The sequence below is a fragment of the Pithys albifrons genome, chromosome 2 (assembly GCF_047495875.1).
Source record: "Pithys albifrons albifrons isolate INPA30051 chromosome 2, PitAlb_v1, whole genome shotgun sequence".
Taxonomy (NCBI): Eukaryota; Metazoa; Chordata; class Aves; order Passeriformes; family Thamnophilidae; genus Pithys; species Pithys albifrons.
In genome coordinates this window covers 95,261,560-95,276,559 of record NC_092459.1, presented here as the reverse complement: position 1 = coordinate 95,276,559, position 15,000 = coordinate 95,261,560, and the positions used below count along the sequence as shown (strand labels likewise).

At 41.7% G+C, this 15,000-nt stretch overlaps 1 protein-coding gene across 4 annotated transcripts in view; it reads right to left on the bottom strand.

The window, feature by feature from the left end:
• PROX1 (prospero homeobox 1) overlaps nt 1–15,000 on the bottom strand; it is a 49,620-nt gene that overhangs the window by 12,917 nt on the left and 21,703 nt on the right. For all 4 annotated transcript variants that reach the window (XM_071578487.1, XM_071578510.1, XM_071578502.1 and 1 more), the window contains one exon: nt 14,911–15,000. This exon is cut by the window's right edge and continues 105 nt beyond it. In XM_071578487.1, the coding sequence (XP_071434588.1) occupies nt 14,911–15,000 (90 nt within the window). The remainder of the gene's footprint in view (nt 1–14,910) is intronic.

Here is a 15,000-nt window from a genome sequence, read left to right as displayed (position 1 = left end):
GTGTGAGTTTGAATTTTTTTGATCCTAAATACAAGCAGAAATAAACAAGCTCAAGATGTCAGGCTGCCAGCAGAGGTTAAATTATCTGGAAGCAGGGCTTTTTTTTTTTTTTTTAATTGCAGGACATTATGGCTTTAAAAAGTCTTTATTCATGTTGACCTGGTGGACAACAAGTCACCTTGCCAAATAGGAAAGCCAAAATCTCTAGTGGACTTAGGATCAGAGGTCTTCAGTTGGTGAAGGCTGCTCACGTTGCAGAGCACAAGGCTGTGGTAATGGGAGGTAAACAGACTGGAGGGGGCGAGAGGGGGAAGGCCAGATCGCTCTTCTTACTAGGTGATCTAGAAAGTGGCTATACAGAGGAACTCTGTAGGGAACCTCTTAATCCAAGGATAAGGCATAAACAGCATCTATTAGGCAAGTGATGGAGAATCTCTCCAAGATGATAAGTGAGTCCACTACTGGGGGAGCAGTTTCACCACAGGTAGCTCCAGGTCAAACAGCTTTAATGTGTGTGCAGAGCTGTCCACACCAGCACAGGTACAGCAACAGCAGAAGAGATTCAGGAGAAACAGTTCTGCCAAGAAAACTTCATACACAGCACGAACTAGATTTGTACATACATGCCCCACCCTCAAAGTCAGGATAAGGTGAACTTGGGGAGCAGAGAGCTACCTTCTTAAAGGACATGATTGAGAAACTCCCCTTGTGTCACCCACACATAGCCCTGAGCCCCCTCCTCACAGGAGAAAGACCTCTGTGCTTTCAGGGAAAGCTGGCACCTAAACCAGCATTTCCATACTGGTTCACCAGCCTGTGCTGTGTAGGAGACTTACCAAGGACAAGCCCTTTGGCATTCCCTCCATACCTGTAAGACACTGTATCAGAGCAATGTCAGGGTCAAGCCAGAAGTAATGTGGTGAGGCATCACACAACCTTTGAAGCCATTTCTCTGTGGGCTTGCAGGGAGGCTGGTGACATTCAGACCAACCCTTTCCTTTTATGTGCATTCCACCAATCCAGGGAACCCCCTGCTACAACAAAGAGCTACAAGGCAGCTCACCTATCCACCTGGCCCTCTGCAGACAAGGGACTTGTGCAATTAGCAGCTCCAGGCACAGATCTGATGTCTTTTCCAGGGTAACACTGTCCTGAGCAGCACTGCCCTACCATCAGTTTTCCTGTGCTTGCAAGGGCAGTGTCTGCAATACCTCGCTGGTGTCCTGGCTCCTGCCACGTTTATCCAGACTGTCACCCCCCCTCACACACACACTCTGTTCCCCAAGGGCAGTGAGCTGCTGAGTTGGGACCATCTTAGCACTGCGAGTTGGTGTGGCAGCATGTCAAGCAGGAGGCTTTGGCTTCTACACAGGAATTGGAGGCAGGTTTTGGAGTAAGTTGCTACACTTTTTGGCGTGAAAGTCACGGCAGCATATGGCCCAATGTTCTCAGTTTAAGTCTGACACTTAACATTATTTAACAGTTTCTGTGTTAGGTGCTTTATAAGGTAAAGGAAATTAACAATTTTCAGCTAATTAGATCACTCAATTGGCTGAACATCCTGGACACCTCTTAGAAAAAAAATAGGTTGGCTCAGGCGATGGAAAGGCTAATGCCTCCTCCATTATCACTTATGAGGAAAGGGAAATAGTTGGAAAGGATGCTTTTGTTTTAAAAACACAAATGAAAAATACCTCAACTATTGGACGCTCTAGTAAACATACTTTTCTCTCAATCATGACTGTTCTAGAATTCAGAGTGTCCATTTGCCCACCTCTACAAGTGTTCCAATCCCCCTAACTACAGCAGCAGCTCTCTGGTGCCACCACAGTTTGCATTTATTGCCTTCAGGTTTCCTCTTACAAGTCCTGCTGTACAAATCTGTTAATTAAATAGGTTTTTTGGAAAGAAACAAAATGGACAAGAGACTGATTTTTTTGAAAGAGAAAAGAAATGGACAAGAAACTGGGTGGCCCTTCAGGAAAGTCTGCCCTTCACACTAAGAGATGGCTGCTCTCTTAGGATATCACTAATGTTGGGAAGGAAAAAGCATTAACCTGAGTCCAACTCAAAAGAGAAAAACTAGGGAAACAACAGAGGTTGCTTACTGCATTTGCTGTTGCAATGTAGGACTTTCATTCTTTGTAAAAGGCTGGAAAACACACAACGCTCAAATGATTTAAGAATGTATTTGAAAAGTGTTTGTTTAAAATAAACCTGAGCTCCCTTATCCCTAGAGGAGAGTTTGGGCCACTAGTAATCTACTGCCGGTTTACTGTTATCTCCTCCGCCAAGCTTACAAAGAGGAGAGAGAATGGGCATGGCTCTTACAAGGAAAAAAACTGACAGTGGGGCTGCTGAGATGCCTGATAATATCGGGGAAGTGAAAGTGGTAGTGCAGTGAAAATGGATACTGCATGATACATTAGATTTAATCACTTGCATTTCAATTAAGCTTTTTCACAAATAAAGATTGGGAAGTACTCTGCAGGCTCCCTGCGCGGCTGGAGCACCAAGCACCGCTGGCGCTGCGTGCCCCGGCTGAGCACAGACAGCAGCGCTTCCGCAGCTCGCCCAGGCTGAAACCCTGCTGCTGCCTCTCGGGAGCCTCCCTAGTAGGACCCATCTTCCCATCTCGCAGTACGCGGGAGGCAGCCTGCACCGCGCACATCACTGTAGGATCTCTGTCCCGGAACTGCTGTGCCCGTGGTTCAGGAGATGAGCCTATCCACCGTGGAAACAGAGCTACTCTGTCATGCAAACACCACAGTCTTAATGTGCTAGTTTTTAAACACAGAGCTTGGTAAGAATTAAGAGCAGAGCAGGCTAAAACAAAACAAAAAGAACTTTGTATTTTCAATTAGTTTAAACTTTTTGCACCTTGAAATTCAGTTCTCCCTTTCCCCACCCTCAAAAGTCATCAACAGCATTTTACTGGGCAGATTTTCACATTTCCTTTTCTGTCTTACTGACAAATTAGAACTGCATGAGATGCAGAGGCTTCTAATGGAAACTCTGATTGCCCTTAACTTGCTGCATTGCCAGTGGCATTGCTGCAGAATGGAAAAATCACTAAGGCTCCTACAACTTATGATAGTTGGGCATTTATTATGTGTTAGGAAATGTAAGAAAGAATCTCAGGAGGGGTTACTGTTACACCCCAGAAGCTATCTCATACCAAAACTGAAGGAGAAATAGAATTCTCACAACACAAGAGTAGTCTAACTTTAACTCAGTCCATTGTGGTGAAATACCAATCTGCTACAAGAGGCTGCCTACAATGCCAAGCAGCATACTATGTACTCTGTTGCCAAGTTCTGGCAGGTATCACATACAGGCGACCACAAAAAAACTGTCAAGAAAAGTAAGTACAGGGATGACCATCCAATTCCGGCTCAGCAGAAAAGTTATTGAATAGTTTCCTGGACACATCAGCCCAATGGGAATGTGATGTGTTACTCAGAAGTACCAGGAGGCACAGTCTGGACTGTGATGAGCAGGTATGTCCCTCACCAGCAGCAAGTCCTCTGCTTTCACAGTGTATTTCTATGTGTGAAAGAGACAAGGATGCAGAAATTGCCAGCTACACCATGGATATAGAGGTAAACCAGTTCAGAGAGCTTGGAATATGCAGGGATTTTTATGTTCAGCAGAATTTGGCCCCATAGGTGAACTACCAACACTGTAGTGAAAGTAATAATTAAAATGCTTATATATCTAGAATACATCTTATATATATGTATTTATATCTATCTATACACATATACACATTGTAACAGTACAGTAATAGCTATAATTGCTGTTGCTTGCTCTTGCACACTCTTCCCATTTCTTTGCATTGCAGTCACCTTTGTCTTCTGTGTCTAGCCCTAAACAGCTCCAATTGTGCCCTCTCCCTCCTCAGTTTGCATGTATTGGGGTAGGGGGAATGAGGAGGGAGGTAGGGGAGAGGGATGAGAAGCAGGTGGTGTTTAATCAGTCTGGCAAGGAAACAGGCAGTCACCAGGGTCCTTTTGGGGGTGTCATGAAGGTGGTAAGCACGCCCTCTGGACGCAGGGTACCTCCTCTCCTCTTCCAGTGGCAGTGAGTAGGGGCAGGGAGAGGAAACTGTGTGTGGTTATGCGTGAGGGGTATTGCAAATAAAGGTGTCTCCACCAGCTCAGACTCCTGCTGAACAATTCTGACAAACCTTCTCCCAGTATAACCACGCTTTTATGAGCACTCGGAGCCCATCATGATGGGATAAACTGCTAATCTAGTTCATCCTAAACCATACAGCCAGTGAAACTGGGCTGCACACACCCCATTACAAGCTTCAGTGCTGGACCTGCTAGGGACCTGTGAAGCTCACAAGTCTGTGAGGTCAGAAGACAAAGTTTTACATCTTAAGGGACTTAGCTCCTGCTCATTTGACTCCTCTTTATCCCTTGTGGAAGGAAATGGTGTGACTCCAGACAGCACTGGATTAGATACCCTCGAGGCTGGACCTCATCTGATGGAGCCAGCCTTCTCTGCAATTGCGAGAGATAAGCTGCTTCAGCTTCCCCTCCATCCGCCCCACTGAACACTTATATTTGGCAGTTAAAGACCTCTTATTTGCAATGCTGATTTTTCCTTTCTCCTCTAAAAACTTTCTGGAGTTGTAGAATACTGCTTTACATGCAGTATGTCTAATAGGCCACAGTTCTGCTCTAAGTCCCAATCGCAGCAGCCCTTCTACTTAGCAACAGAGAGCATGACACCCTGGTTTGCTGCTCTCTACAAAGCCTCTCCACTAACTAGAGAAACAAGTTCAAGGCCACCTCTTTGAGCACTCTGGACCACCACCTAGACACGGCTTCTTCTGACAGCACATTTCCAGCAGAGCCTTGAAACAGCCCCCCCGCAGAGGGCACACAAAATGAGTCAGAGCCCAGCTGTGTACCTTCCCCCTCTGCAGATAAGAAATCTGAACCTTGCCCCTTCCAGATCTACAGGGAGAAATCATCTCCAAAACGCTGATTACCTTCATCCAGCCTTTCTGGCTGTCCTTCTATCTCTCACCCACCCACAGTTACCTATCTGGAAGACACCAGGCTCTCTGCACACAAAATTCAGCTATACTCTAGTGCTGCAGGTGATGGGCTACGTATTAACTGTAGAAAGTGATCCAGTACTCTGAAGACTCCCTCCTGCTTGGACCAAACAGTATTTCTTCACTTCTTGTGCCATTAATGTTATTAATGACACGAACTGTGGCTCCTTCTCCCCCCAGATTCACTTTGTCTCACACAGACAAGAAACACCTCATAGACCCCTGCAAATATCCTGCTGCTACTTCCTCAGTCTCAGTATTTGCCCTTACAGATTTAAGTATCTTTGAAAACAGCATTCCGATTGCACTCCACACCAATCCTGGAAGGTCTCTCTGCAAGCAGACCTGTCCTGTCACTGCTCTCTCAGACCAGGGATATCTGCTCTGAGAAAGAGCAGGACCGCAGAAAGCTGGCCCAGAAACCAGCATGGGTCACAATGCTGCTAAATCCCGATGGCTTCCAAAGGTTTTTGACAATATGCTAATTAACATTAGGAGAGCCGGACTCTCGTCCATTTTGAAACACATTGAATATATCAAGCAAACAGTGTTCTGCGTGAGGTGACCTATTCACAGTCCTGCAGGACAGGCAATTCTATCTGTAAGACTTCTGTTAAAGTCAGTCACACAGCCCTGACCCCACACTGTGAGACAGTATCGGCTGAGACCTCCTCTTTTGGCAAGCATGCCTTACAGAAATAAAAACAACGCCCCCCTCCACCCCGCATCCATAAACATGATGGCTCTGTGACTCCAAATCCAGTGCTGCATTTCATTTTTAAAGAATTAAATGAAACTTTTAAAATTAACCTTTAACATACATTCACACACTTGAAGGTATAGTAACAACTCTTCATCTGGCATAGATTAATTAGCTGCAATGATTGCGGGAGCTGATTTAGACCGAACACTAAGACTCCAGCCCAGAATTTACTTCAGCATCTTGAAGAAAATGCATTAGAGTGGGTGGGATGCAGAGGGAAAAATCTTACAAAACTAGTAAGCTAATGCACTATTTCACATCTTTTTGGTATGACATTTGTATAGAACAGCTTAGATAAAGTTTAGAAGATCAAACATTTTCCTCAATTTTCAGAGTACAAAACATTCTATGACCTTCTAATGTGACACGTTTAAACAGGGTATAAGAAATTTCAGCTGATCAGGTCTTATGAACACCCCCTTCCTTTGCTAGACAGTGCTGCTTCTCTAAAAGTTCTGAGTGAGAAATTTAGCTATGTTGTCTAAAAGAAATTAAGGGAGTCTGGAAGAAACATGTGCATCTTGCATGTTACCCATTACCACAACTAGGATTTATTAAATGGCAAGAGAAATCACTGTTGTTTTTTTTCCCCAAACATCAGGTTTTAAAATGGAACAGTCTAACAAACCCCTGCTAGATATAGAACAAATGAAAAAGCATTTCAGCTTGTAAGGATAAGACTTTAAACGAGTGAGGGATGATAGGGGTTAAAATTCACCTTGCTTCTCACTCCTCATCTACAATGGGCTTTTGGAGAACAACAGACATCTGGAAATCGGTTTTACACAGAAAAATAGAAAACAGGGAAGAACTAGGAAGACAAATAAAGGCTCATCACAGACACAAAAGACCAGAGGAAAAAGAAGCTTGGATTTGGGTATTCTTGTCTGGCAAGGAGGCAGGCAGTAAGGCTAATGAAGCATTTGCGATATGGGACGTATGCCAGCGTAACAAAGAAGATGTGCATCAGCTCTGCAGATGTGCCAAAGCCCCCAGAGCAAAATAATGACATAATCACCATCAGTGTCACAGACCAGACTGTACACAAGGTGACATGGGAGAGAATAAATAAGGGTCTTTAGAGGCCTGTAGTACACACACGGGAAGAAATAGCCATTCCTCACAACTGCCACAAGAGAGTGGCGAGATGTTGAGTATAATGTGTGCAGCTACCAAAAGAAATCTTGAATTGTGCAAGGCTAACGCACTATAAATTGGTGCTTTTCTCGAACTCCAGTTGACGTTTCAATTCCCACTACCCCTTGTTGAATGCAAAATGAAATGACAGTAGGAGTCAGAAGAGTTTGCCAAGTTTTGTTTTGTTTTGTTTCTGTTGGTTTCTTTTCTTTTTCCTTTTTTTTTTTGGGGGGGGGGGGGGAGATGAATATTTTTTTGTTTGGTTTGACAGGAGGAGGGGGCAATAAGGATGAATACGGGTAAATAATTGTAAAAGAAACAAAAACAAACAAACAAAAAACAAAAACCCCAAAACAAAACAGCACATCATCACTACATGCTCACAGGAACAGAAGCCCAACACCATTCAGCTGGAACAATCCTAGGATTCCCCCAAAGCAAAGCTAGAAACAAATGAGGATGGAGTTTGATTTTTTGCGGGGATGGGATTGGGGTGGTGAGGATTGTACTTTCTGGTTTACCACTATCCATGAACTAAACTAAGAAAAATCCCACTAAAATATTTTTCCATGCTAAAAGACGAGATTACTATTTTATTGATCAATAATAAAACACCGCTTAGGGCAATTTAGTACTTAACATGTTATTTGCAGTGGGGAGTAATCTGAAAAGCTCTGAGTAGCCTTAAATCATTTCACAACAGCTCTTCCTGCATAAAAGCAAATGTTTGCCTCTGTACAGCTGCATGATTTTGTGGTATATTTTTTTACAGAACTTTTATCAATTTTTGAAGGGAATATCTGTTTGATAAAGTAGAACAATGCTACCAGTAATCCACATGCCTAACTGGGCAAAGTGTGAAAGAGAGAAGATAGGCTGAAGGCACCAACAGGACTCTCGCAGAAGGAACGCTCAAGTACATAATCATTTGCAGGATCTGGCCCTACAAGAGGAGCTCAGAAGAACAAAGCACTTGGCTTCACCAATGTCCTTTTTCATTGCTTAATGAAAGATTCATAAGAATAACTTTAATTTTTTATGATCTTTTTTTGCATTACTGTATTAGCTGCATCTATTTTGTATGCAATTTCTTCTTAAATACCAAAAACCTGTTTCAAAATGCCAGACATAATAACTTAATCAGTACAATAATTGATCTTGATTGTTGTGCGGTCCTTCTTCACATCAGGAAGTGAGATGGAGGCCAGAAAATGTTTTATATGATTATTTCTTTCCATTGCAAAGTATGTAGGAAGAATGCAGGTGAAGGTCCAGAGTGGAGTTCTTTTTCATTTTTTTAAAAGAAAAAAATATGAAAACCTCCCTAATTTGCTAGTTAAACTGTTCTGTGGAAGAATGATTGTATTTGTCCTTTTTGGCTTCGCCCAATTAATTGGAGCACTAACATAACGATTGTTAATAAACAGCTCTAATTTGACTGTATTTCTTGCCTATCTACTAACCCCACCATATCTTTGTTTAGCATATCATCAGGGAAAACAAGGAAGCATGTATATAACTTTGTTCTGTTGTATATGAAATTTAATAATTATGCCACAGTGGATTCTAAATTAATCACAGAAGGCACAACAATATTAATAATCTGTTAAGCAAACTCAAGCGTCTTAGCACTTTGATGTTAGGAGCAGAGACAGTATGAACTGTAGCAGTTTTTTAAATTGGGTGAGTGTTTGTTTCTGTTTCAGCTTATATCAATGTTTTCTTTTATGCTTTTTCTACTGTGCACCTTCCTTCCCTCTAAGAAAAAAAAACAACAAACCACAAACCAAAACCACAGAACAACTCAACAAACAAGCCTGTGCTTACTTGGGTATGTTTTGATCAAAGCTGACAGATCAAACTTTTCATTTATTTAACGAAGTTTCATTGAAGCCATTCTTCATAATTACAGCAGTGTTTTATTTTTTTTTTCTTCCCTTGAATAGGAGAAGGGGTTCTGACAAAGTTTTTAATTAGCTAAATAGGTCTGTGTAATCTAGATGAAATAAACACGCATGTTTGAAAGGGTTGTTAGAACTTTTCCAGCCATTTAATCCATAGATGGCTGAACACAATGATACCTTCCACAGAAAGCTACAGCCACCACCAGCAGCTGTTAGAAGAGAGCGTGCTCCCTGCTCCTATTGATAACCCTTTGTGGAATGAAGAAAAAGAGCTGAGGGAAGGAGAACTGAATGTCAGACAATAGACATCGCTACACACACTGTCTCTGAACTTTCCTCATCTCTGAAGGACAATTAATTATGAAGGCCTTTGGGGTAGGTCGAAGCAAGGGAAAACCTACTGCTGGCCCAGCACTCCAGCCGCTATCTCTGTGTTTGTTAAATGGTTGTGCCTGTTGGGGAACCAGAGTAGCAGCCACCAAAATAGCCAATAGATCATTTAGGAAAAAAAGAGTAAAAGATTTTTTTATGTGTGTCTGTCCTTGTATAATTCTATTCTCACTGTGAAATCATCCATACACAAAACACAAGGACAATTTTTTTTTTAGAAGAACCACAGGGTAGGTTACAGTCAGAAACGGCCTCTCAGTGGTGTGTTAAAAAGGATGGTCTTTTCACCAAATCATTTCACAGAGGCAAAACAGACAAACACAAAGAGTTGAGACTTTTTCTCCTACATTAAATAGAGTAACTGATAAGGTCAGACATATGATACCTAAAGACATGAATCTGTGAACTCTTGAAGTCAAAGGACTTCTCTGTGCAAAGGAACAATCTTTCAAAGGAAATAGATCATAGAACTCCACTGAATCCCCTTTAAACTTTATGAAGCAGGAGGAGAAAAAGCTCTAAGTAGGGAAGCTTGACAGAAGAGCCTTGAACTATTTTCTGAAGGAAAGATGAGACCCTCCCTAGGCTGCCACAAAACATCTTTTTTTTTCTAAAGGCTCTTCTGAACTTTGATATGTGCCAAGACACCGCTATTGAAAGCTGTATAATTATGTGCTATAGCCACTGTAGAAAATGCTTTGTTCACCACAACAAAGAACAATAAGCAAAGTAAAGTGACATTACACTGTATCTTTTTCTTTAAGAATGTTGAGAAAGGTCACGGTACGTTATAACTAATAAAGCTGTTGAGTAAGGAAGTTTAAAGTTGATCTTGCTGTGCTTAAATGTAACCCAATGACAAAAAGGCAGAGGGAACTAAAATTGTAATGACATTAAAAAATAGATCATATACCAACGTGCCAACTTCATTATACAAACACCTTGATTCCAAAGGACACAAACAGCAAAACGGAGTGTAGTCCTGCAACAGTATTCCTCTCATGATTCTCTCCCTAATAGCTTCCAACTACAGTCTGCAGTTCAACTAACTGCAAAAACTGATTAATAAGCATTAATTGATACGTGCAACGCACGGACCTTCCACTGCAAGCCATGGATTTTATTACTTGATTAAAAACTAGGTTCATGTCCTGTGCAGTTTCAAGGAAAGCTCTGCTGTTTCACAAGAGAGCCTCTTCAAATTTAGGGGAAGGGGAAAAAAAAAAAAGGAGAAAGAAAAAAGCCAGAGGTCATCGATTAAATTTCCTGAAACCAAGATTTTTGTGTGAAAAATAAAATACCATCTAGTCACCTATGCTTCAGTGTCTCTTCAGAGGACTCAGAACAGTTACATTTGTTATTCTTAAAATGCCAAAGCAGCATTACTCTCCTTGCTGCAGATCATCAGACAGTGGCCTTCCGACTCTGTCTTTAAGAATGCCGAGAACAATATCGAAACACTACAACAATAAAGCCCTTGAAGGAGGAAGTATACAGCTGAGGGAAAAAAATGTGAGGAGTCGACTACTGAAACAAACAACTGTCCTGTTAGCCTGTGCTCACTGCTGGTACAACCAGAATCACAGAGACTGCCACAGCAGGGCAGATGATATGGAAAGAGCAACCTTCGAGATGCAAGTTATCAAGTTACACACTTGATTTTCACTTCTCTTGAGGCCACTTCGCACAGCTCCAGAGTATTAGGATGGTTATAAACTGTACTTTACAGTGCCTACGTATTGCAAAACCACTTGTAAGTGGCCTTAGTTTAAATGAGAATCAGGTTTGAGGACTTTAACTCTCCTTTTGACGAGCACCAATTCAGTTCAAGATGAATTCTGCAGATGAAACTGGGGAATAAAGGTATCTAAAATAAGCACATGAGTGGCCAGCATTTTTGATAATTTAGGATGTCTTAATTTTTGGACACAGTGCTGGGCACACTTCATTTTCAGGGAATGGACATTAAGGACCTTCTGACAAAGTGATTCTCATTGAGAATCCCAAAATGAAATCGACCAAAAATCATCATCACTTCTGAAAATGTTGGCAGCCTCCTCTCCCCTCAAGGGCTCACAGGCCACTTGTGTGACTGGATTATTACTTAGATTTTATAGGTGGTGTTATTTGACTTGTTTTACATCATCTCATTGATTTTTATGGGACTAACTTAGAATGTGTTAAGTTAAATATTCTGTTAAAACCTGAGTACAACTGTTCTTAATTAGGTTTTTCCCACTAGTATGTTCCTGCCAAAAAGAAGCGTAAACTTCTTAAAAATGGTTTTCTCCCCCTTCGAAATGATGACATGTGCTGTAACTAGCGCTATGAAAAGAGGCAATAATTGCGTCAAGCCCCACTGTACCAAAACTGCATACAGTGTATTTGTGCAAATAAAGCAGCTTGGCAGACGGTTCACTATTGTGATCAATCTCAGTAACTACATCTGCAAAATCGGGCGAGTTCCCGTGAAGCAGCAGGCAGGCTGAGCTCAGAAAGATGGCGTATGTGGGGACTTGCTTTGGTGCTCATTTGTTCACTATGCAGAGGAGCAGGGCAAGTGTAAGGAGTAGGCAGGAGGGCACAGAGTGAAATTGCTAACACAGAGAGACCCTGAGACTTCAGAACCAAGACTGAGTCGTTAAATGCCCACAAGGAAAAGGAACGGGCATCGTGCAGAGACACATTAATACCTGGAGAAATGGAGAATAATGGTAACTACTAAAAAAATGCCAGCGAACAAGGATGATTGAGAAGAAGTGGGAGCCAAAGGAAGGCTAAAATTCAGGTATTGTCCTCAGGACAATTTCTTTTGCTTGTTTAAGTACATAAATAATGTTTATGTTTTTTAACCATATTTGGATTTCAACTCGGTTTTTTTAACCATATTTTTGTTTTAACTCACAGCATGGTATACCCCTTGTTTTCAATCATCCTGCCACAGTCACAACTGTGAGCTCTGATGACCTGTGTTAGGACAGATTCTCAAAGAGAGTTACAAAATCATTTAAGGTTTTATTTTCCTTTTTTTTCTTTTTTCAATGCATAGCAACAATACCTGACTTTAATTATTGCAGCTGACATTCAAAATCCTATGGCAACACCGCACATGGGACAGATACCAAGTGGCACAGCAAGCTGTCCTCTCCTTCTGATCAACTTCGGCATTTTTGCTGGGACACTGACATTTGTGGCTTTCATTCACCAGGACAATCTACCTTCTTCCTCACTGAAAGAATGGCCTAAGAACAGAGAAGCATCTTTGCCTTCCACCAAAAAAACCCAACCCAAACCAAAAAACCTGTGGTTTTTTTTCTTCCCGTTTCAAAACTTAGTTTCGAACTGCGTTGTGTAGATTGGCACATGTTTCTCCAGCTAACCATACTGTGAGAGAGAATTGTGGAACTGGCTACACAAATACACACATGCATACACACAAAACACAGGCAAAGTTGCACCATGCTGGAGAAAGCATTGGATCTGTCTTAGCTTACAGCCGCGAGGGTACAATGGCAAAGCTAAAAATGACAGGACATGTTGTTTGTTAAACATCTTACTTGACTTTGCTACAAGCTGTCAGTGGCAATGTGCAGGAAAAGGAACATGTATCACAAATTCTTGAACAAATCAATGGCATAGCCTGATATGGATGAAAGGCACATTCTAGCTTTAGCATTTTTCTCCTAATAGTCAATTTAGGAGTATATGCACAAAGTAGATGCATGAATTTGACCCAAAGACAGATAAAGGGGGAGGGTTTAGGAATAATGGTGTAGGTGACTTAAGAGAAACAGAGTATCACACTAATCAGAACATCAGCAAAGCATTATTGAAGTATGAGAGGAAGGAACTTTGATGATGCTAAATATGGCAAATGCTCAGTTTGCTAAATCCTTTTGGATCCCATTTCAACATTACAGTACTTGTCATTTTTGCTCTGCAGTGTGTGGAGGAGGGGATGGGCATTTATCAGGAAAAGTTACATTGTCTAATAAAAACTGCACCATACAGCTTCACCTTCTTCTAACTGCTGGATCTTCAGAGCAAAAACGAGACTTAAAGCTCTAGGACATTCTCATTACACTAACTAACACAAGGAAAATTAAGTGAATGAATCTACAATCACCATTTATAATATCTCTTTCCCTCTATGACAGGGGAAAACAAACCAAGAGGCTCCTTTCCTACCCCATGACCAAAAAGACTCCAATCACAAGTAAATCACTAAACATATTAAGATTTATTTTCTTATCTACCTGAAAACACCTACATGCTCCCCACAATTCTTCACTGAAGCAATACATTTACATGAACACCACCACTAACACTTTGAAAAGGCGCAGTAAGTGCCTGAAATCATCAAGGACACAAGATTTTTGAGGGCAAAGAACATTTCAACCTATGCTCAGCAAACAGGAAAAAAGCTAAGAAGAAAAAAACTTGAGGGAATTTAAGCACAAGGAAAAAGCTGGTCACACTTATCTCCTTGTGTATTTCCTTCTCTGTTCCTGTATTTAGTGATTATGTCTTGGCAAACCTACCTCCTGTGGTGGGAGTCCCCTGTCTTGTGTGAGTGAGTACCTAGCAGCACCAGAGCCCATGGGAGTGCCTGGGGGGGTCACAGCACACCAAACACAAAGTCTGGGTGTTGTCCTCAACCACAAAGAATGGTAAAACCCTCAAGGAACATCCTCTTCTCCCTTCTTTCTTCATCTACTCCTTCCATGCAACCATTTCCCAGAAAACTCCGCCAGCCCAGAAGAGAAGGAAGCAGACAAGAAAGATGACAAAAGTTTTTCCTTAGACTTTCTGCATCATCTGAACTTACATGCTGTGAAAACAAGCACTGCTAAAAATCCCTTGGAAGGATTTTAGACAGGAAACCACACTCCTTATGCTAACAAATGTCACTTTTGTTACAGGAGAGGGGGTCATTATACAACATGACCCTGAGTGAAAGATGCAGACAAAAAAAAAGAAATTATTAGTACAACCATCGCTTTCCCACTCCACCAAGAGATGGGATTACTCGAGCCTCCCCCGCATGCACACCCTGTTCAAATGCATCATTACATCTGACTACCTGAACAATGCAAACTGCCATCCTCAGCAGGGAGAAACACTCTCCAGTGGTATCGCTGAGGGTCAGCATGTTAATGATAACAATAGTCTGCTCAGCTACCAGGCTGGCCTGTAAACAGGAATCTTAATCAAAGCCACAAACCCGTTACAGCAGAAAACAGAGCGTTTACTTCGAGTACTCATTTTATCCTGCAGTTTGAAAAAGCAAATCCATTTTCATTCCATAAATCAAATGAAGGAAAGCAGTGTTTGATCACACAATTATGGAACTTTAGAAGAGCTGTGACGTGACTTTTCTCACTACTGCCCCTCCTAAAGGAAACTTCAAAAAGTCAAAACGAAGAAACTTATTAAAAAAAATTGAAAACTTGTAGCTCTTGTCAAGTCCTAGTGAGGCGTAAGTCTCCAGCTACCAGAGCTAAAAAGATTAATTAGCATCATTCAGGGATGTGGAATGCTGAGATTCCATTGGTCACGGCCACAACTAAAAGGTACATTATTTAAAGCCACCCTGGATCTCAGAGTGACTCACACACACAGAAACAAAGATCAGTGCCTACCTCAAAATCATTTGCTTTATTGTAGTGCATGTTGAGGGCCCTGTACAGCTCACAGTCTCTGGTTATAGACAGCTCCTCAGTGCTTGTGAC